Source organism: Bos indicus x Bos taurus, chromosome 24 (assembly GCF_003369695.1).
Source record: "Bos indicus x Bos taurus breed Angus x Brahman F1 hybrid chromosome 24, Bos_hybrid_MaternalHap_v2.0, whole genome shotgun sequence".
Taxonomy (NCBI): Eukaryota; Metazoa; Chordata; class Mammalia; order Artiodactyla; family Bovidae; genus Bos; species Bos indicus x Bos taurus.
This window is the reverse complement of record NC_040099.1, coordinates 56,342,091-56,366,574: the sequence shown is the minus strand read 5'-3', so window position 1 is coordinate 56,366,574 and position 24,484 is coordinate 56,342,091. Positions and strand designations below refer to the sequence as shown.

The 24,484-nt window shown below is 39.6% G+C and overlaps 1 protein-coding gene across 4 annotated transcripts in view; it reads right to left on the bottom strand.

Moving 5' to 3' along the window:
• Positions 1-24,484, bottom strand: part of WDR7 (WD repeat domain 7) — a 354,748-nt gene that overhangs the window by 137,860 nt on the left and 192,404 nt on the right. For all 4 annotated transcript variants that reach the window (XM_027526250.1, XM_027526251.1, XM_027526252.1 and 1 more), the window contains one exon: positions 18,626-18,847. In XM_027526250.1, the coding sequence (XP_027382051.1) occupies positions 18,626-18,847 (222 nt within the window). The remainder of the gene's footprint in view (positions 1-18,625; positions 18,848-24,484) is intronic.

Sequence of the window (24,484 nt, the reverse complement as noted above, 5' to 3'; positions counted from 1 at the left end):
ATTCTTTCTTAAATCCCAAGAACGCTGTCCCAGTGAAATGACAACTGCAGCTAAAATGGATGGCACTGCGGCAATTGTACAACACATAATGGAACTGGACTGCCTTTTCTATTTTGGAGAAAATACACTGTAATGTCCAGTGGGACCGAGGATAAGAGATGATAGGAGCCATTTCTTCACGCTGATAAAGTAGCCAGTAGCAGGCCCAGAAATCCATAGCAATTAAAAGGCAAATAAAAGTTAAATACAGAATTTGTACATCTGCTGAACATTATCATCAAAGATCTGATCTTGCTAACAAATCATTAATTATTCCTTATCACTAACATCCCTGGGAGCAGTGCATAAGTGATAGGACATTACTAGGCCATTGAAATGCAAATTTGGGGGTCATAGTTGTAAGCATCATTTATTTATCCAGAAATGCAAATGAGGTTAGTTGCACTGATCATACAAAGGTAGAGTTCAGTTCTGCGAGGCCTCGTCTAGTGGAGTTTTCGACCTCCCCTTGTCAGCAGCTGCGTGACTATGTTGCCTAGAGGCCTTCACAGCCATGACAAGGGGGCTTCTCAGAAAGAGGAGACAAAGTAGAGAACAATTTCTGGGTCAGTCTCTGAAAACTTATAAAGTAATATTTGTGCTTGTACTAGTTGCTCGGTGGTGTCCGACTCTGAGAGACCCTGTGGACTGTACATGGAATTTTCCAGGGAAGAATACTAGAGTGGGTTGCCATTTCCTACTCCAGGGGATCTCCCTATGGAAGCTCCCCAAAATACTACTACTATAAGTCCACTAAAAATAGTTATGGAAAATGCGAAAGTGAAAGTCACTCAGTCCTGTCCAACTCTTTGCGACCCCATGGACTATATAGTCTGTGGAATTCTCCAGGCCAGAACACTGGAGTGGGTAGCCTTTCCCTTCTCCAGGGGATCTTCCCAACCCAGGGATCAAACCCAGGTCTCCCACACTGCAGGTGGATTCTTTACCAGCTGAGCCACAAGGGAAGCCCATGGAAAACATACTTAGCTCATTATAAAGCACCAAGCAGAGAATGAAACTGTAGTTATTTGAAAGTTCTGACTTATGATACTGCATCATAGTATTATAACAATAAATTAATCCTTCCGGGCCAGTTATCAATTCGTGTATATTACATATATTTGGGGGGTGTGTGTAAACACACACATCACACACTAAGTCGCTTCAGTTGTGTCTGACTCTTTGTGACCCTTTGGATGGTAGTCTGCCAGGCTCCTCGATCCATGGCATTCTCCAGGCAAGCATACTAGAGTGGCTTGCCATGCCCTCCTCCAGGGGATCTTCCTGACCCAGGGGTTGAACCCACGTCTCCTGCACTGGCAGGCGGGTTCTTTACCACTAGTGCCATCCGGGAAGTCTGTATATACATGTGTGTGTGTGTGTGTAGCGCCAAATAGCCCAGCTCTAAATTCATGGTTGTCACCCCTACACAAGCCCCACCTTGTAATCCTGGCCTTAGACTCTGTAAACGTCCTCTTTGCCAGGGGGTAAGACACTAAGCCTCGTCAGCAGAGGTCCACCAAGCGAGGAGCGAGAGGATGGCCTGCCCTCCCAAGCGGCCCCACACAGCCCCCGGGAGATGGGGCGGCTCCCCAGGACGGCCAGCCTGCGGCCTCCAGAGGCGTACTGCTCCAGAGGCAGCCCTCCAGGGACCTCAGGACCGGCTCCACCTGCCTGCACTCTCGGGCAGCAGTGGGCCACTTGTGCCTACGCCCTCTGGGAGGGTTCTTCACCATCCACAGGCGGGGTGTTCCCGTGGAATCACCTCGGTGGAGGGCGTCTCCTGGTCTTCAACTCCTTTATCACCCATTTTACCCCACCCTAGAAGAGGTGAGAGCTGACATTTTGCATGTGCTTCTGGGCCCTAAGAGTTCCTTCTACCGCTCTTAATAGTTAATCACTTCCTACGCATAAGCAACCCTTCATCATTTTGTCTGTTCAGAAAAAACAGAACATCAGTTCCGTTCAGAACTGTTCTGGGTTCTCTTCTAATATACCTCCCTTCTTTCTCATCTCCCTTCAAGAATTATCATGAACCAGCATCACACTGTCCCGAAGTAAATGCTTTTAGTTTTGGGATGGAGATACTATGCCGCTCTTACAGTCTTCCAGAAGATTCTACTTCCTCCTTCCTTCCAATTGGAAGTAGCACATTTCAGACACTATGAGAGCTCTCCAATGTCCAGGCAAATTTAATCTATGGATGATAAGATGAAACTTTTTATCACAGAAAATATATGCTAAAATGACTAAATCAAAATGTCATTCACAAAACTAAATAACGTTTACTTTATATATATACACATACATGTTCAGTGAGTTCAATTCTGAGATCACTTATTAATCATGATGTTAACCCTATTTGCTTAAAGGAGAAAATCTAGAGATTAGGGGGCATAAGTCAGATAAATATCACTTAGGCATATACACAATTCAAAACCTAGAGCTTATATTGAATTCTCATAATTATTCTTCAAAATACGCATTTATCAACATGTCAACACCTTTCCAATGTAAAAGAAACACTCATTTATTTTTAAATGTTATATGATGATCAGAAAAGTTTAACAGAGGGCACAGCATGTGTTTATAACCCACTGGACATGGTTCAAGATCACTTTCTAACAGCGTGACATTTTTAACAGTAAAACAGAAAAAGGAAGTTAATAAATGAGAGGCATGCTGTACTGGGACCTAATTTCCATGGGCAGCTTCCCTTAATGTAGGTCCAAGGAACACAACAATAAATTGTTCAGCCATGAGCAGAGGAAAAACTGTAGATGTAAAATAAAAGATGCCTTAAAAGTTTCAGAAATGTTGGGCAATGCCTTAGAAACACATTATTGCATCTCTAATACCAGAGCTTACAAAAGATTTTTTCCTTTTTTCCTGACTAGCAATAAATAAAATTCAGAGTATGGAAATATTTACTTTGCTATTTTCTCTCAACTTAATTTCATGTAATACCCCAGGGAAGGACACATCTAATTAAACGCTGACTTGAAAGTGAGAAGCATTGGTATTTAACGGACATAGACTAAAACTAAATTGAAAAAATTTGCTTTGTCTTCCAAAACCTACCTACTAATACAATGATATGTTCTAAGAATCGCTAATTATTATGCTTTCATTTTTAAATCTATGAGTAAAATGGTGCTAGACGTTCTATCCACAGATTATATAACACACTTGGAAAACAGGGAGGGCAGGACACTAGGGATGGAAACCACAGAAAAATAAAACTGCAATTTTAAATTCTGAACATTCTCAGCTACTTTAAAATATAGTATTGCTTACATTACTATAAAAAATACAAATCTGTCTTTATACTACCACCTATGGGAAACTGCCTTTTTAAAAACTTTTTATTTTTAAATAATTTAAGGTTCACAGAAAAGTTGCATAAATAGAAAGGGAATTCACAGATACTCTTCACCCAGCTTTCTCTGATGTGAAGAACTTATATAACCACCTTATGATTACCAAAGCTAAGAAATTAATATTGGTGAACTATTACTGCCTAAACTACAGACTTTATTTGAATTTTCCAATGTCTTTTTCTTCTTCCAATATCCACTCCAGAGTATCACACTGCATTTAGTTGTTGTGTCTCTTGGTGTGTGCGTGCTCTGCTGCTGCAGCTGCTAAGTTGCTTCAGTCGTGTCCGACTCTGTGTGACCCCCTAGACAGCAGCCCACCAGGCCCCCCCGTCCCTGGGATTCTCCAGGCAAGAACACTGGAGTGGGTTGCCATTTCCTTCTCCAATGCATGAAAGTGAAAAGTGAAAGTGAAGTCGCTCAGTCGTATCCAACTCTTAGCAACGCCATGGACTGCAGCCCACCAGGCTCCTCCCTCCATGGGATTTTCCAGGCAAGAGTACCGGAGTGGGGTACCATTGCCTTCTCCGTGTGTGTGCTCAGTTGTGTCCAGCTCTTTGTAACTCCTTGGACTGTAGCCCGCCAGGCTCCTCTGTCCATGGGATTTTCCAGGCAAGAATAATGGAATCAGTTCCCATTCCTTCCTCCACGGGATATTTCCAACCCAGGGACGGAAACTGCATCTCTTGTATCCCCTGCATTGGCAGGTAGATTCTTTACCATCCCAGATGGCAGGTGCCATCTGGGAAGCCCTTGTGTCTCTTTAGTCTCCTCCAATCTGTGATGAGCAATTTCATATACTTAACCTTGCTTTTCATGACACATCTGATGAATACTCACGAGTCATTTTGTAGACTGTCTCTCAGTCTGATGTTTTCTAACAATTACAGACAGTCACAGTTCAGTCACTCAGTTGTGTCCGACTCTTTGTGACCCCATGAATCAGAGCACACCAGGCCTCCCTGTCCATCACCAACTCCTGGAGTTTACTCAAACTCATGTCCGTCGAGTCAGTGATGCCATCCAGCCATCTCATCCTCTGTCGTCCCCTAACAATTAGACTATGGCTATACATTTCTGGCTGAAATACCACCAAAGTGATGTTGTGTCCTTCTCTGTGTATTATATCCGGGAGAGAATGCTGTCAATACATCTTGTTACTGACAAGGTTCACCTTGATCTCTTGGTCATCGTAACCAATTACAGAGGAGAAAGCCAATTTCCCGTTGTAAATGATAAATTTCTTGGGAGAAGATCCTTTAAGGCCGTGTTAATATACTGATTTTAGCATACACCTGTGCATTTTGTCAGTGGCAGTTAGCACTGCCTGATGGAGATTTCATATTTCATATTTCCCTCATTTCTTCTATATGTCACCTTCACAGATCAGAAGGTTCACTAATTGTTAAGATGTCAATTTTCTCCAAATTTAACTACAGATTCAGAGGAATTCCAATCAAAACTCTAACAGGCTTTAAAAAAAATGGCAAGGAGATTCTAAAATTTTATCAAACCACAAAAGAATTAGTAACCAAAACAATTTTATAACAGTAAAACAATAAGTTGGAAGACTTCTGCTGCTGCTACTGCTGCTGCTAAGTCGCTTCAGTCGTGTCCGACTCTGTGCGACCCCATAGACAGCAGCCCACCAGGCTCTCCCGTCCCTGGGATTCTCCAGGCAAGAACACTGGAGTGGGTTGCCATTTCCTTCTCCAATGCATGAAAGTGAAAAGTGAAAGTGAAGTCGCTCAGTCATGTTTGACTCTTAGCGACCCCATGGACTGCAGCCTACCAGGCTCCTCCGTCCATGGGGTTTTCAAGGCAAGAGTACTGGAGTGGGTTTGGAAGACTTCTACCTAATCTCAAAACTTACTTGAAAGCCAATGTCATCAAGACAGTATAGTATTAGTCAACGGACATAAATTAACAGATTAATGAAAGAGAGGAGAGGGTCTAGAAACAGACCTAACTGATTTGATTTTCAAAAAAGGAAACTGTCAAGAGGGAGGGGACCTATGCATACTTTATGGCTGATTTATGTTATTGTATGGCAGAAACCAATACAACATTGTAAAACAACTATCCTCCAATTAAAAATAAATTTAAAAAATTAACCCTCCCTCATATCATACTCAAAAATTAATTCAAACTAGAGCACAAAGCTATAGGCAAAAGCTAAAACTCTCAGAATAAAACATGGTGGAGGGGAATCTTTGAGATTTTGGTGTAGGTAAATATTTCTTACAATATAAAAAGCATGAAGTTTAAGCAAAATAATTCATAACTTGTACTTCAGTGAAATCAGAAAATTGTGTTCTTTGAAACAAATTGTTACGGTAATCAAAAGGCAATCATAGAATGGAAAAAAAAATTTACTTCACACATTTAAGCTTTTCTAGACAATGCAAAGATAGAGTACACTCACAGGAGAGTGTACCCAGTTGCTTTCCAAAGAGCTTAAACCAATTTACACTCCACAGCGTAGAGTGTAGAGTCCTACTTGCTGCTAATCGTCACCAAAATGTGATAATGTCACACTTCAATCTTTCACTTTGGTAGATGAGAAATGACAGCTCATTTGGTTTTTAATCTGCATTTCCCTTAGAAGAGACTTCATCATCTTCTCAGAGACCTCTCAGCCATTCATTTCCTTTCGTGAAGTGCTGTTCAGTCCTTACCCATTTTCTTACTCAGTTATGTGTGCGTGTGCGTGTGCGTGTGCGTGTGCAACAGTCTCCGTCAGTTTCCTGTGTCATAAACACCTCTTTCCTCTCTTGCTTTACTTTTTGTTTTTAAAAGGCATTGTTAATTACAGAGGTTTCTAATTTTAACATAGTTGAATTTATTCATCGTCCTTATTATTTGGTTGGGCTTTCTGTCACCTGTTTGCAAAACTGGTTCCCCATTCCAAGGTCACGTTTTCCTGTATCATCTTTTTAAAGTATTATGGTTTTGAGCTTTAATATTTACGTCTTTAAATCCATATAAAATTGATGTGGTTTTTTTTTGGCTATCATGGGCATGAGGAATCCAGTTTCATTATTCTTCCTTATGAATAGCCAATGGCAAGTATACCATACATCAAAAATTCTACCCTTTATTTTACTGATCTTCAATGCTAGACTATAAAGAATCAAATTCCTCTGTATGTATAGAATCACTTCTGTGCTGTCTATTCTGCTCCATAGGTCTACTGGTTTAATCTGCAGCAAGATAACATGATATGAATTGCTATAAGTAAGGAAAAACCTCCACCTTGTTCTTCTACTTTAGAAATGTCATAGCTTTTCTTAGCTCATTGTCTTCTCATATACATTTTAGAATCAGCTTGTCAAGCTGAATAAAAATAAACAATAACAAAGACCCTATTGGTATTTTATTTGAAATGGTATTGAATTTATGAAAACTGACATTCTTATGATACTGGGTACACTTATCCATAACAGTGTATATCTTCCTATTTATTTAGGTCTTTAAAAACTTTTTCAATAAAATTAAAATTATTTTTCTAAAAACATTGTATATTCTTCATTAAGTTAATGCCTAGAAATATTCTCTATTTTTACAGTACTGTATAGGTTGATATTTTTTAATAATTATGTATTTCAAGGGGTTATAATTAGAATTAAATAATATTTGTAAAGTGCCTAACATAGTGACTGGTATATTGTTAGTGCTAATATGTGTTTACTGAATAAAACAAAATAAATCACATATTCCATTTATCTCTAGTGTGTTAATTTTAGAATCATTTGACTATTAAAATTAGCAGTGTTGAAATTTTAGTGTTTGTGTGAGATTTATATATTAATTTGGAAACAACTGTGATATTTACCATATGGAATTATCTTATCCATCCAAGAACTACATGCCTCTTTATTTACTCAAATATTACTTTATTTCTCTCAGTGACATGTTGCAGTTTTTCCATATTTCTTAAGTTTATTCTTAGCTATGAGCTATGGGGCTTCTTTTGGTTGTCATAATTATTGAGATCTTAAAAATATTTGTAAAATATGAACATCTATTTATTATTTTATTTTAATTACACAAATATCCACTTACTGTAAAGAAAAAATAAGGTTTTAAACAAGTGTTTCTAATAAATCTTCCTAACCCCAAATCCTGTAATTATTGGATAAGCTGCATATTTTGGCATCTTCATTCCTTCTATGATAAAACACCTGCCTATAAATTTAATCTTTTTTTAGACTGGGCTTTTTCTTCCCGGTTTTTAGGGTCTAGTTTGAAGGGTCTTTCAAAAAATGATGATTCTCTACATTTTCTATTTTGTTTATTATTATATAAAGAAACCCTACTGATTTTTGAGCATTTGTGTGGCTGGTTAGTCATCTGGATATCCTTGAGTGATAAGATCTACCTTCTGTCTTAAAAACATCACTACCATGATGGCTATGTTTAAAATTGCACTATAAAGGGATAAGAGTAGAAGCTGGAAGACTTGGCAGTAATACTAGTGAGAAATGAAGGTTTCTAACCAGGGTGATAACAGTAAAGGTGGCAAACAGTAGCTGAATTTTGGATATATTTTGAAGGTAGAGCCAATAAGATTTTCTGATGGATAAGATGTCAGAGAGAGGTAGGAATTAGGGGCGGGCTTCCCTGGTGGCTCAGACGGTAAAGTGTCTGCCTGCAATGTGGGATACCTGGGTTCGATCCCTGGGTCGGGAAGATCCCCTGGAAGAGGAAATGACAACCTACTTTAGTACTCTTGTCTGGAAAATCCCATGGATGGAGGAGCCTGGTAGGCTACAGACCATGCGGTCACAAACAGCCGGACACGATTGAGCGACTTCACTATCATATCTTATCACTAAGAAAGTGGAAAGAAAATAATTATCAACTGAGCTGGGGAAGGCTGCAAGCAGAGCAGGTTTGAGTGGGCAAATCAAGAATTTTTATCTTCATCGTGTTTTTGAAGGATGGATAATTTCTAGTTTTCAGTTATTTGGTGTTTTGTTTTGCTTTTAAGAATCTAACTCTGTTTTGGCAGTTTCTTTATAGAAACAATGTCACACCAGTACCGCTGTGCTTGAAGGAGTGTTAAGAGCACAGGTGGTTACTGAGCCATCTGTATGGAGCCCCAGGACCCTAAGAACATAATCTGTAAAGCAAAGGTATAAGGAGGGAGCTCTGTATTTCCTGATTTCATTCAGGTTCTCTAGTGGGCTTCCACTCTGGAAGCTCCCAGTTGAACTGGCTCACACCAACAAGTTCACCAGCACTTACTGTGTGATCATGGAAGCCAGAGTATAAAACATTCAAACAGTCTTAGGCTCCCAACATTCCACATCCTTGGGAATTGTGTTTTTGAAGGACACTGCACGAAATGGCAACCCACTCCAGTGTTCTTGCCTGGAGAATCCCAGGGACGGGGGAGCCTGGTGGGCTGCCGTCTACGGGGTCGCACAGAGTCGGACACGACTGAAGCGACTTAGCAGCAGCAGCAGCATGGAATCTACAAACAAACTTACAAAATGTTTCTGTTTACTTCTTACAAAAAGCTTTCTAAGCGTACGCAGAGAGTCGGATACGACTGAGTGACTGAAATGACCTGAACTGAAGGGTACCGTCAAAAGTTCCACAGCTTTTGAAAAGGTTAGACTAGATGCTCGCCTCTGTCCCCTTCGGCTATGAAACTGCTGGAGCTTACAGAATTAAATATATTAATTACAGTGACCCTGGAGTACATAATTAGGACAGACAAATATGAAGGAATGCTTCTTCAGAGCTGTCAGAAAACTTCAGACCAAGGTTATTTAGTATCAGATATAAGACAGTCCTATTCAAAATAAAAGGTGGGGGGTGGGGTTGCCACTGGCAATACGAAGCTCAAACCTGCCACTAAATTTGCGACTCAGTCAAGGTAACTAGTATGTACATTAGATGGTTGGCAGGGATTTATACCAATGCTGTATTACATTCTAGATGCCCCCCCAAATTGGTATAATGTCTTTGTACTACATTCTTAAAGGATACAGACCTCAGAGTACCGTAGATGCTATATTTAGCTACTGAAATATTTTTAACAAAGTCACTTTAAAACCCTTTCGTACATTAAATGGTAAGAAAGGGCCACTAACAAAGGATTTAAATAATGTACAGGAAGGTTGACAGATTTTTTTTTCTGTAAGTAGCCAGATAATAAAAAATCGGGGCTTGGTAGGCCATACGATCTCTACAGCAGCTACTGCTACAGCGTGAAACAGCCAACGGGTACGTAAACAAGTAGACGTGGCTCTGTTCCAGCAACGTTTTATTTGGGGGAAAAAAAAAAAAAACGGGCAGGGGGCCAGGGGTGATTCACAGCCTTGGTTTGCTGATCTGTGGCCTACAGTACAATCACATCAATACAACACAGGTCCACAAAGCGGGACATGTGTGGGGGATGAGTTTTGTGGAAATAATTGTAGCCTGGTAAGCTGGTAAGGGGTACCCATAGGAGGGATCACAGAAAAATACTTTAAAGATGCTCAGCTTCAAACATGGCATGGCACTGGAATACTAGAACCTTTAAAAGCAGATTAACAATTGATAAAGAACAATAAAAGTAAGACAGGCAAGTTCAAGTGATAATAATAAACAGAAACCATATAGTTAGGACAATAATACATCACATAAATAATTTCATAGAACTGTGTAATTTTAGATGGAAGTGGCCTGAGAAATAATCTCGTCTAACTCACTTGTTTTATGGAAGAGGAACCGAAAATGCACAGTGCAGTAAAGTAACAAAAAGAATTGCAAACTAAAGGTATTTTTGGAGAACAAGGATGGGATTACGTCACCAAACAAGGGTTTTAATGCAAGTGTCAGATCACAGTTAAAACGATAAAGCTGTTATACAACATAAATTATTGATAAGTAAAAACAGAAGAGTAGTGAAATTTTCCATTTGATCTGAGCTTAGTATGTTGATGTGGTTAAAACGTGAAACAAGGTAATAAGTAGGTAGAAATTCATCCAAGTTAATAATATACAAATATACATGAATACAAATAAATAATTATAAAAATACGTAAGTGTTTTATTTCAACACTTACGGCCGAATACGGCTGTAATACAGCCGAAGAAAAGTGCATTTTTATATAAATCCTCTGGGAACCAACATAGTTTACCACAAACAGTACGAATCAGTATGTATTGTAGCAAATAATATCATGGGCTTTGGAAGAAAAATTGCATTTGGATTCAAATCCTTTATAAGACAGATAACCTTAAGGAAGAAATCTAATTTTTAAGAGTATCTGCTCACTCATATATAAAATGTTGACAGTAATACCTACCTTATAAGATTTTAGGAAGATTTTTTCAAGTAGTCTATATACATATATATGTCATTTACATATAAATGTTCTAATACATAGCAGATGTATTTCTTTTCTTTATTCTTCTAGACACATTTCTGGTAACAATCATAATAACTAACGTTCAACTAACACTTACTTATACGTCAGGCACTTTTCAAAGGGCTTTAGATACCCTAATTTATTTATCCTCACAATACTCCTCAAGAGGTACATGACATTATTGTTCCTATTTTTCAGTTAAACAAACAGAGACTAAAGCATTTAAGGCCACAAAGCTACTGAGCAGTGAGTCAGAATTTAAACCCAAGCAATCCAGAACACTGAAACTCCAATAAAAAGGCTGAACTACCTAAAGAATTAGGTCTGAGAGTAATAGAAATGTTATTTATTCACTCTGATTAGTTCCCACTACCTCTTCCATTTTAAAATAAAAAGAAAATTACAGTTTGTGCATTAAGGTAGTTTAGTGCCCCAAACCACCATAGAACACTTAATGTCAAATAACTATAAAGGACCCTGTCTTCTGCTGGGTTTGTCTACTCTGGCTACAGATGAAAATTACATATGAAGCTTAAAAAAAATAACATAGACGTACAAATCTCACCCCTGACATTTTAAGTAGGAACTCCAGGGTAGGGCTCAGACACATGCATTTTCAAAACATTCCAGATATGATTTTAGTACACAGCTAGAGTGAGAATTAGAGTTCTGAACACCAAAGATAACAATGGCAATGCAAGCCAAGTAGCATCTGGAACCAGGATAATTTTTCAAGGGAAAATTACCAACGAGAAGGAGCAGTAAAGAATAGGAACTGCTGACGGAGGACAATAAGAAGAGTGAATAAGGTGGACAGCAGGGTAAGAAGCCAGACAGGGAGGCAGGTTCACTTTCAGATGCCAGGAAGGCGAGTTACACACGAGGAAAAGCAAACAGAAATGCAATCTCTACAGCCACAACAGCAGCTCAGCAACATGATCTGAGGACTTACATGTGACCAGGGAAAAGGCCCATTTTTTTGGTCATTGCTTATCCTTGCAAATGACACAATGCTTTCCTCATCATTGTTGCTGCTTGTTTTTCACAATTTGCCACTACTGTTAGTTTTGTTATTAACTGCAATTCAGTGACTTTGTCCCAATTTTGCTGATAAAACATCTGAAATTTGGCTTAACTTTTTCACCATAAGATCAGAAATAAAATTCATTATAACAACTCCAACAAAGATTAATGTAGTCATTATATAAAACATGCATGGTTAGAAAGCACACAAAGTAATCAGCGAATCATTTTCACAACAGTAGACCACAACCAACTAAAATCAAGCATAGCACCAGAAGATTATTAATATAAAACTCTAACATAGGTTTCATAGGATTAAGACATTGCTGCTGCTGCTGCTGCTGCTGCTGCTAAGTCAGCATCAAATTGAGGCTTCCAATTTGTGGTATTACAGCTGAACTAATCAAGAGGGACACAAGTCTATTCTTGTCTACTATGATTTAAAAATCATAGTAACATAGGACCCATTTATTCCAACAAACTCATGGGGTTCTTAACTGTTTATTTTAATGACTTTCTCTTGAGAATCGAATGGAATCTGGATCTTTTTTCCAGAACAGAAATGCAAGTGCCCATAAACAGCATCTCCCAGGCAACATCATGATGCCATTCACCTTGGCCAGTAGAAGAGCCCTGGGTTTGCAGATTTCCTAAAGACCCACTATGGGGAAACATTCATTCTCTTTCTCTAAGTTTTTCACATCTTAGATGTGAACTGTTCATAAGTATGGAGATGTGGATTTTGTACATGCTTATCTCTCTACAGCACCAGCACATCCCTAAACAAACGATTCAACAGGGCACCTGTTTCCAGGTGAGCTGTGGCTCACTGATGTGCGTGCCCCTTTTCTGTACGGCCCCATTTCTGAATCTCACTTGTTTATGAGACAAGACAACTGCGTGAAATGGTAAACATACAGATTCAGATTTGGAAGACAGGTGTTCAAGTTCAGGCTTGATGCTTTTTTAGCAGTACGAGGTTAAAACGCTTGACCTATGCCTTCATTGTTTGTAAGAAGAAAGTTAAATTCAACTTCAGCAATCTTGAGCGAGTACTGAGCTGAGCTTCAGGGTCCTCATCTAATAAATGGTAACAGCATGTAACTGACATGTTTAGAAAATTAAATAAGATAATACATATGAAGAACATAGCAAAATACCCTGGCACAGAGTAAATGCTCAGGAATCGACTCTTATTAATGTACCTCATATTGGATAAAATATCTGTCTTGCAGGGTAACAAGAGATACATGTGGACTTGGAATAAACACTGTTAAATAAATGGTGGTTTCTGTGGACGGAAGGGGGAGCTGGGACACAGGAGTGAGTGACGTGCTGAGTGCAAGCCAGGAGAGGCGGCCCCTCCTCCCCTCGGCGACGGATGCACTCCCCAGGCTCTTGGGGGTGCTCATGGCTCAAAAGTATGGGCTGATTCCCTCTGTGGGATTTGCCCCAGGATGAAGAGAGTGGCCCACCCAAAGTCACACCCCTTCTTCAGGGCACCCCTGATTCAATGACTGAATGACCTGGAGATGTAAAGGCTGAGCCCTTAGACCTACTTTAGGACAAGTCTGAAGTCTATCCCAGCTCCAGAGTTCCCAAGATCAACTGAAGCTTTCTAGGCAATTGAAATGCAATTCGCCTTCTCCCTCTGCCCAGTTTCTGTCTCTCCTTAAAGGTACTGAGTCCCCAGGAGAGTTCCGCACACAAGTATGTCTCAGAGTTGGCTGCCTTGGGAAACGTCTTATGGCACCTGCCCAAAGTCAGAAAGCTAATGAGAGACCAAAATGAGATCTGCTAGACAGCAGATCATTCCACAGCACATCTGCCAGCATCATTCCACAATGAACGATCCAGAAGGGTGGGGTGGGGAGGGAGTGAAAGGGAGGTTCGGGAGGGAGGGGGCGTGGGTGCACCTGTGGCTGATTCTTGTTGACAGAAAACCACAAAATTCCATAGCAAATATCCTTCAAATATAAAAATAAAGTGGCAAAAAAAAATGCTTTGAACAAAATATCTGACATTATAAACAGAGCTGTTTTAAAGAACTCTTTTATAAAAACATTTGTGCTTTGATTTATAAATGGAGAAATAACATATCATTTTAACCAAATTAGGTGACTTTAAATATGACTTATTTGTATATATTCTAATTTGTGTAATAAATATGAATATCAATAAATCTCCCTCACCTTCTTTACTCAGAAAAAAAAAATGAGCAGGAGACTGAGTGAAAGGAGGAACCAAAAGCCCTATAAGGTAACATAAATGATTCCATAAAATATTCTAACCACGTCTCATATGTGAAGCAGAATAAAAATGAAGGAAGATCCTTATTGAAGTTGAGCTGATGAGACACAAGAAAGCAATCATTCCTACTTAGAGCAGAAAACAGGAGGGTGAAGGAAGAGGGGAATTTCCTGGGATGCTTTCCATTTCACTTCAGAAGCAGAGACCAACTGGATCAAAAGGGGCTTCAAAGATAGACAGCTTCTGCCTTTTATTTTATACAAGGGGCAACTGCACCCTGGAGGGTCACTTTGCTCCCGAGGCACAAGGTCACAGAGTAGCCTGGTCTAGGACTCAGTCTCCACTCTTCCAGCTTTGTCTTCAATATGTGATTCTGATACTTTATGTAAGGAGTAACACCCACAAAAAAATTCATATAAATGCCAGCATAAGTATAAAATGTATCACAGGAACTCCCCTGCTGGTCCAACGGCTAAGACTCCACATGCCCAACGCAAGGGGCCCCGGTTCGATCCCTGGTCGGGGAACTGGAGCCCACACGCCGCAACTGACGATCCTGCGTGCCAGAACGAAGATTAAAGACCTCATGTGCTACAACTAAGACCCAGTGCAGCCAAGTACAAAACAAATATTTTTAAAAATTAACCAGTCAATCTAAGACAGAGATGGAAAATTTTTTAAATATAAAAACAAAAAACCAAAATGTATTATGAAACTATGTCTAACTTTTGAATTAGGCATCAGTGTCTCTCCCCGCCCTCCCCACCAATGTGGATGATCGGAACTTGACTACGTTCTGGGTTTTCACAGAATGTCTTTACAAGGAAGGTTAGAGCTCCAGCAATTAAAGTTCACCAAATATTGTATCTTAATGCCCTTATCTCAGAATGAGGACAATAATTACTAACTCATTCAATAGGATGCCATAAAGACTAAATATTTAATGGTAGCAACACATTTTAAATGCCACATAAACAAATACCATAGCGATACACATAGCAACTTCTAGCACGCTGATATTACACAGAACTGATTGAAAAGAGCCCAAGGAAGACCCAGGAACATTTAGACACCTGACTATTTCCAATCAAGAGAGCAAGATTTAAACTGATACACCTAAAGTTTAATCAAGACATCCCTATTCTTAGAAATCCCTGTGTTAGGCAAATCTACCACCAAGGAATCTAAGACTTTTGGGAAAAAATAGGGGAATGGGATAGAAGTTAAAAGAAACTCATGATTATCTTTAAAGTACTTTTAAATTATTAAAATAGAATAGGGCAACCATAATACGTAAGAAATACCACAGACATTTTATAGATTTTGAACTTGTTCCAGTAAGTACTATATCATTCACTTTTATATATGATTTCTGCTTTCTAGAGAACTCTGAGAATCTCTCTGTCCTCTGTTACAATGAAGTGATTATAAATATTATTTGCTAAGAATCACTACCTTCTGTCCTTTCCACATCTGCATTCTTCATCCAAGGTGCTCAAAGAACAAGTTTGGTTTTTAAAGCCTTCACTGTTTTAAACGTTTGGGTAAATTTTGTTTCCCTTGCTTGGAAAAGTGGAGGCGGCAAAAGTGCCTCTGAAGCAGAGCTCAGCCCGGTTTCCCTCACGCCAGGGTCAGGCTTTGGGACCCCTTTGCAGAGAGTTAAAGTTCAGCTCCCTGAATTTTAACAAACCAAAGAGCAGTACTAAGAGCCTTCCATTCCTTTATCAATTCCCAGGGCTTCTTTGAAAAATCTCCATTTCTACTGTGCTATATTTCTACTGTGCTTTTTAAAAATTATCTACTTCACCTAACCTATTCTGTCTTTTTCTAGTTACATTAGTAATAATTTATAGATGAAACTGTAAGTCAAGAGAAAAGACACACAGAAGCAAATTCATGAATATCAGAATTTTGAATAAAGATAAACTGTGGTTAGTAAGCAGATGGCAACAATACTAGTCTAGATAGGTAAGATAATGTGGTGTAAACCAATCTCCCTGTGTGTGCCCAGTTGCTAAGTACTGTCCCACTCTTCTGCGACCCCATGGACTGTAGCCCACCACGCTTCTCTGTCCGTGGGATTTCCAGGCAAGAATACTGGAGAGGGTTATCATTTCCTTCTCCAGGGGATCTTCTCCAACCCAGGGATCGAACGCACGTCTCCTGCGTTGGCAGGTGGATTCTTTAACACTGAGCCACCTGGGAAGCCAAACTCATCTGCCTACCAACCAACTATTGGCTTGGGTGAAATCAGCCAGTGACTCATTGATTTATAATGCTCCTACACTTATACACAGATACTAAGATACCTGGCTTCACCAACTCAAGGGACGTGAGTTTGAGCAAGCTCTGGGAAATAGTGAAGGGCAGGGAAGCCTGGCGTGCTGCAGTCCATGGGGTCGCAAAGAATGAGACATGACTAAGCGACTGAACAACAGCAACAACCAAGATACAAAGCGGCATGAAAATTCCAGGGAAATAACATTTATGTTCACTTTCCTTGCAGGAAAATATACAAATGAACGCTGTGGAGGTATTATAAAACACATGTTGCACTAAATCAGCAGTCTTCAAAACAGGTAACCCCTTTCAAAAGGGAGTGTCTAAAGTCTTTTCAGGGAAAATATAGTTTTTTAAGCACACATAGTCTTAAGACATAGTTAGTTTAAAGGAATTGATTTTTGGATGCTAAATATGCAAATTAACACCTTCCCTGAAACATTGAGGGTGGAAATTTTCTCTCAAAGAAAATAATCAAGGATGTAAAATTTTTGACGTTGAAAGTTCGCCATGAAATTTTTTTTTAATGGATGATGATGGCAGGTATCAAATAGTTATGCCAAATATTCTATTGAATTAATTTAAAAGAACGAGTTTCATTTTTAAATCTCAATATCACAATATCTTCAAAATTTTATCTTTTGAAATTGTTCAAACTTATTATTAAAAAGTTTTAGCTGTCAATACAAAACTGTGCAAGAGATTAGACGTTTCTTGATACCCACTAAAGAGATGGTGAGCAAAAAAGTTTGAAAGCCACCAGACTAAATCATGTCAAGGTTTCATTAACCTCTAATATTCTGATATTCAAAATTCTAAACAAGGTGCTCTATATATAAGTCCTACTCTGTCTAGAGTGACACAGAAAGGTTGGGCCTATTAAAGAGCCCTTGGCAGTGTAGGTGAGATTTGAGCAGGGGTTTATGAATGGAAAACAGGAAACTTGAAGAACCCAGGAAATGATGAAGAGGCCCCTGCAGGAGAGGGGAAGCAGATGTGGCCAGGCGGAAAATAGGAAGACCAGGAGCTTTCAGGTCACAAGAAACTTGGGTTCAAATTCAGGTTTTACTACATTTGGGCTGAGCCAGTTTGAAGAAATCTTCATTTCTATTTTGAAGATCAAATAAAGAGATAGAAAAGAAAGTGCTTTTTAAACTATAAACTAACAGCACTTGTTAGTCACTAAGCCCTTTTCAACCAAAAACCATGAGCAGTAGCAGTTTACACCATGGCTGAAAGCATGGGCTCTGGAACCAGTAGATTGTGTTGGGACAGAAGCTGCCAATTCCTGGAGGGACGATCTCAGCCCGGATGGGAGGGAGCGGGCAGGCAACCCAGTCTAGAACAGGGCTTTAGTAATAAAGCTACCAACATGACTCCTTGGTTTCTCAGAAAAAGTATGTGACAATGATCCAATGAACTTCTTAGCTAACAAAGTAGCATATATTTTTTCCCCTTGCTTAAATGTCAAAACTCCAAAAGAACACATCGCAATTTATGCTACAAAGAATATCTTGATGTATTTGGTAAATTATTATTTGGTGGTTAAGGCGGTACATTTGTTAGAAATGATTCTGCATTGAGGTAGGAACATTCTGACCTTCACCTAAGGGCGTTCTGACAATAGGGTACCAAAGACCTCATTATAAAATATCCTGACCTATTACTAACATACCAAACACAGAACCAAAAGCAGCAATATGAGACAAACCCTTTAAGTGCTGACGTTTTTAGTCTTTTGAAAACTGTTACTGGAATATTTTTTAAATTATAGAAGTAATTCATAGTTCCTCATTTATGATCTTTAAAATATATTTTTTACATATATACATACATATTTATATATAAAATACATACATATATATTTATATATATAAATGCAGACATATATATTCATATACATACGTATGTATATAGAAGATAAAGCTGGTCTTCCACACCTACCCCTGACTTTTCAAACCTTGTTCATGACAAGATGCATAGTTTTTCAGAAATTATTTTAGAAGTTAGAAGTTTTGGTTAAAGTCTTGACCAAAATGTAGAAACACAAAGCTCAGAAATGTGTCATTTTAAGAAAAGCATTTAAAAGCCCATGTTTTAACTTCTAAAAAGTCCCAGAACTATAACTACAGGGGAATGCGCCAAATAGATTATACTGCTTTCCAATTTAATTTAAGCATTATATTCGTGCTAAAACTCAGGATATGTTTGCTACTCTTAAGATATTTTCAATACATAATATATATTGAGAAGCAATAGATCAACTTTAGGAATTTTTAAACTTACAAGTGTGTCTGGCCAGTGAGTAGTTGGATCCACCACTAGTCAAACCAAACCCTTCAGGAATCTGACTAGAGCTTCGAGGTCTGGTCAACAGTTTCGGAGGTTCAATTTCAGCACCAAATTCAGCTCCTATCACTCCCAGTAAAACAATAGCCGTAGCTTGCTTCCGTCTTTCCTCATAAGATGTGGAAATTTTTTTCATTTGTGGGACACTTGATAAGCAACCTGAAAACCAAAACATAAGAACAGAAATTAAAAGACTATCAATACATATGATAAAAACATTCAAGACTGCTCGTTCACGAATGAACTGTCTTTTCAATAAATGGCACTGAAATGACTGGTTATCCGTGTGCAAAAGAATGAATTTGGATTTCTACCTCTCATGATACAAGAAAATGAACTCAAAATCAATTACAGCCCTAAATATAGAACTAAAACTAAATAACTTGCAGAAAAAATATAGATTAATATTTTCATGATTTGGGGGTAGGCATGATTTCTTAGATATTATAGCAAAACATGAGAAAATTTTTAAATGTTTTCAAATTGAACTTCAATATTAAACACTTTTGAGCTTCCAATAACATAATCAGGAAACTAAAAAGAACGCACAGACTGAGAGAAAATTGTCAAATGGTATATTTAATAAGAGATTGTATCCAGAATACCTAAGAACCTCTGAAGACAACTCTATATTAAGAAAACCCAGCTTTTAAAATCAGCAACTAATTTAAATAGGCATTTCCCCAAAGATATATGAATGGCCAATATGCACATTAAAGCTACTCAAAATCACTGGTCATTAGGAAAATGAAAATGAAAACCTCAGTGAGATGCCATTTTACATCCATCAGAATGGCTATAATTACAAGGACAGCCCATAACATGTATTGTTGAGCCTGTACAGAAATTCAAAACTCTCATGCATTCCTGGTGGGAATGTAGAATGATACAACTACTTTAGAAAATAGTTTGGTAGTTAGAGTTGTAACAGATGGCCCAGCAATCCCACTCCTAGGTATCTACCCAAGGCGGGTAAAAACAAATGTACATATAAAGACGTGTACACGAACACCCAGGCTTCCCTGTACATATAAAGACGTGTACATATAAAGACGTGTACATATAAAGACGTGTACAGGAACACCCAGGCTTCCCTGTACATATAAAGACGTGTACACGAACACCCAGGCTTCCCTGGTGGCCCAGTGGTAAAGAATCTGCCTGCCGATTCAGGAGAAGCAGAAGACGTGGGTTCAATCCCTAGGCTGGGACGATCCCCTGAAGTAGGAAATGGCAACCCACTCCAGTATTCTTGCCTGGAAAATTCCATGAACAGAGAAGCCTGTGGGGTTCAGTCTATGGGGTTGCAAAGAGTCGGACACAACTGAGCAACTGAGCGTGCACAATGATTGTCTACAACAGCATTACCCACAAGAACCAAAAGGCAGGAACAACAAAAGTCCATCAGTGGTTAAATAGCTAAACAAATGTGCTACATTCATCCAATAAAATATTATTCAGCAATAGAAACGAATGAAACATTAATACATGGTGCAATATGGATGTAAATATATGTACACAACCAACTTTATAAAATCCTAATATTTTCCATAAGTGTTTCAGATTTTAAAAAATAATTCAGTTCAGTTTCAGTCACTCAGTCGTGTCCGACTCTTTGCAACCCCATGAATCACAGCATGCCAGGCCTTCCTGTCCATCACCAATTCCCGGAGTTCACTCAGACTCACGTCCATCTAGTCAGTGATGCCATCCAGCCATCTCATCCTCTGTCGTCCCCTTCTCCTCCTGCCCCCAATCCCTCCTAGTATCAGAGCCTTTTCCAATGAGTCAACTCTTTGCATGAGGTGGCCAAAGTACCGGAGTCTCAGCTTTAGCATCATTCCTTCCAAAGAAATCCCAGGGCTGATCTCCTTCAGAATGGACTGGTTGGATCTCCTTGCAGTCCAAGGGACTCTCAAGAGTCTTCTCTAACACCACACTTTAAAAGCATCAATTCTTCGGTGCTCAGCCTTCTTCAAAGTCCAACTCTCACATCCATACATGACCACAGAAAAAACTATAGCCTTGACTAGACGGACCTTTGTTGGCAAAGTAATGTCTCTGCTTTTGAATATGCTATCTAGATTGGTCATAACTTTCCTTCTAAGGAGTAAGCGTCTTTTAATTTCATGGCTGCAGTCACCATCTGCAGTGATTTTGGAGCCCAAAAAAATGAGCCCAAAAAGTCTGACACTGTTTCCACTGTTTTCCCAAAAATTAACTAATGTGGATACAGCTAGTCTACTATGGGTTATATCTTGACTTTACTACACCTCTCTCTTACCCTAGAGGTCACCATGATTCTGACCTTATCAAATATTTTCTATCTATTATATAATCATATCAATGTTACCTGAAATGTATATTTTCTTGCCTTGAACCATGCTTGTGTTCTATCCATAAACTCTGGGTATATGGATGAATGAAAACCAGTAGGTAGGTAGGTAGGTAGGTAAACAGGCCAATAGACAAACTCTGAACTAAATTTGCTCATAGAGGTTTTTGAGTGTACGCCCATGGGTAAGATTGAACTATTATTTTCTTTCTATGTACTATTCCTGTTGGCTCTTGGTAGGACTATATAATACATGTCTCTAAAACTGGGTTAACTTTTACTCCCCAGTCCTCTGAAAACAGTTAAAGAATCATTGAAGTTAGATGAAATTATTTACAATTATCACGGCCTGTGGGCTTCCCTGGTAGCTCAGATGGTAAAGAATTTGCCTGCAATACAGGAGACCGGGGGTTCAATCCATGGGTCAGAAAGAACCCCTGGAGAAAGGAATGGCTACTCACTCCAGTATTCTTGCCTGGAAAATCTCATGGACAGAGAAGCCCGGTGGGCGACAACCCAGGGGGTTGCAAAGAGCCGGACACGATTGAGTGACCACCACTGACAGCGCCTGTGTCAGGAGGACCCTCTTCTGGATCAGGAGGTAGCGGACGCAGGGGTGGGCAAGGCGTAGGGTGGAGGAAAGAATACTGTTGTTGTTGTTGTTATGAATTAATTTTCTGTAATAATTATTTGGCTTGATTTTCCACTAAATTCTTAAATCATTTCAGATAGCTTACAGTTTTAGAATTATGCATTTCATCCAAGTTTTTAAAAGTGTTGGTCTGAAGTTATTTAGACTGTTCTCTATGATTTAAAAAATCTCACTTGTATCAGTTGCTATGAATTCTTATAAGTATTGTTTACTTGTGCCCAGTTACTCAGTCGTGTCTGACTCTTTGCAACCCCTGGACTGTAACCCGCCAGGCTTCTCTGTGCATAGAATTTTCCAGGCAAGAATACTGAAGTGGGTTGCCACTTTCTACTGCAGGGGAAGGAGACTTTCCTGACCCAGGGCCTGAACCCACGTTTCTTGCATCTCCTACATTGGCAGGTGGATTTTTTTTTTTTTTTTTTACCACTAGTGCCACCTGGGAGGCTTGTGCCTTCTCAATATTATTTTCCCTGCCCTCTTGATCAGTTTTTCTAGAAATACACTTCCTACCAGATTTCCAAAAGTACCCTGGTTTTGATCTGTTTCATTGCTTTCTATTTCACTCATTTCTGCTGTTACTTTTACTATCTCTCTTCCTCCCACTTTCCTTAGGTTTTCTCTCTATTCTCTCTTTCTCTTTGTTTCTAGGTTCCCAGATTGAACCCACCTCACTTCATTATTTTCTATTATGTTTAACAGAGAGTCACAGAGTGGCATCCAGTTTCTTCCTCTCCTTTAATAATACAACCTCCACTTTGACTGAGTAACAATGTATTCATATTCTTTCAATAGTCTTGCAGGAACTGAGAAAGCCTGGCCTTAGGTATTTTAAGTTCTCTTTGCTCATAGGAGCCAAAGCCTGCTTCTGAAAAGCAGCTAATCATTTCAGTCGAGATTACTGCATTTCTGTTCCGTTACTTGTCCACAAAGATACTATCTTTCTTGAGCCTAATTATGCCTTGTTGGTTTTCTATTTGAATATTTTATCCATCATAGCTATACATGGGGTACAGAGGGATTTCAAAGGCAAACTTCTGGAGCCATCCTGATTTGGAGGTCAGATTTCTGTCTTTCTAATTTTAACCCATCCAGTTTTTCTTGTCTCTTTCACCCCATTGTTCTATACATTAATTAAATCAATACAATGGGCCCACAGAGCAGTATGGCAACTAAGAAATTAGCAACAGGGACTTCAGAATACTTCTAGATATTTTTATTTTGTCTCTGTGGAGACAAATTTCTTCCTTTGTTATTCTATACTACTGCAGGAAAGGCAAGGGGATGAGAACAGGGAGGGTTTAAGGCGTACCAAACACCAGAGGTCTTCATATAGCAACCTGAAGAATTTTCATGTTAGGCTAACAGAAAGCTGTTGAACAGTTTTTGTATAAGCTGGTGTCATGAGATTCATGGTCAGAGAGATCATGATAGCAGAAGCATGGGAGGTGATGGTGGTGGTTTAGTCGCTAAGTTGTGTCTGAATCACTGTGACCCCACGGACTGCAGCCTGCCAGGCTCCTCTATCCATGAGATTTCCCAGGCAAGAATACTAGAGTGGGTTGCTATTTCCTTCTCCACGGGAATTTCCTGACCCAGGGATCAAACCCAGGTCTCTCTTGCATTACAGGCAGTCTTCTGTATTTCAAGTGGATTCTTTACTGACTGAGCCACCAGGGAAGCCCCAGAATGGGAAGGTAGATTGGGAGGTAAAAGAAGATTGGTGTCAAGAAGAACCAAATAAATAACTGGTGCAATTGCCTTCAGAGAAGGGGATGGCACCCCACTCCAGTACTCTTGCCTGGAAAATCCCATGGACAGAGGAGCCTGGTAGGCTGTAGTCCATGGGGTCGCTAAGAGTTGGGCACGACTGAGCAACTTCACTTTCATTTTTCACTTTTATGCATTGGAAAAGGCAATGGCACCCCACTCCAGTACTCTTGCCTGGAAAATCCCATGGACGGAGGAGCCTGGTAGGCTGCAGTCCATGGGGTCACTAAGAGTTGGGCACGACTGAGCAACTTCACTTTCATTTTTCACTTTTATGCACTGGGGAAGGCAATGGCATCCCACTCCAGTACTCGTGTCTGGAAAATCCCATGGACAGAGGAGCCTGGTGGGCTGCAGTCCATGGGGTCGCTAAGAGTTGGGCACGACTGAGCGACTTCACTTGCATTTTTCACTTTCGTGCATTGGAGAAGGAAATGGCAAGCCACTCCAGTGTTCTTGCCTGGGGAATCCCAGGGACGGCGGAGTCTGGTGGGCTACCGTCTATGGGGTCGCACAGAGTCTGACACGACTGAAGTGACTTAGCAGCAGAAGCAGCAGAATCAAAAGATGGCTGATGCAATGATCAAGTGGAGGACAGTGAGTAGCAGAATTCACAATTCACCCCTTCAGTTAATCATTCGTCATATAAGAATGGGGATCTAGCGTATGCATGGCATTATGCAAATATGAACTAATTAATTCATATGGGAAGAATTAAGATAAATGAATAGGCATAAGAAACGCAAAGTCCCCATCCCCACTGATCTTAAAGGCGACTAAACAGGAATTAGAAACGTAATGGTGACAAAACCAGTAGGAACTTCATGGTCTAAGAGAACAGTATGTGTAAGAACCTAGAGCATAAAGGGATTTGCTGATTTCTACTGCAAGGATAGGTAATGGGGCTGGAACACTGTAAGTCAAGAAGGGAGAGGTAAAAATGAGGGCAAATCACAGACGACTCTACTGGTCACACCCCCATCTTGCCATCCTTTGAACAGCGGAACTTAGGGGTTTAGAAAGCCATTCTGCGTGTGTATGA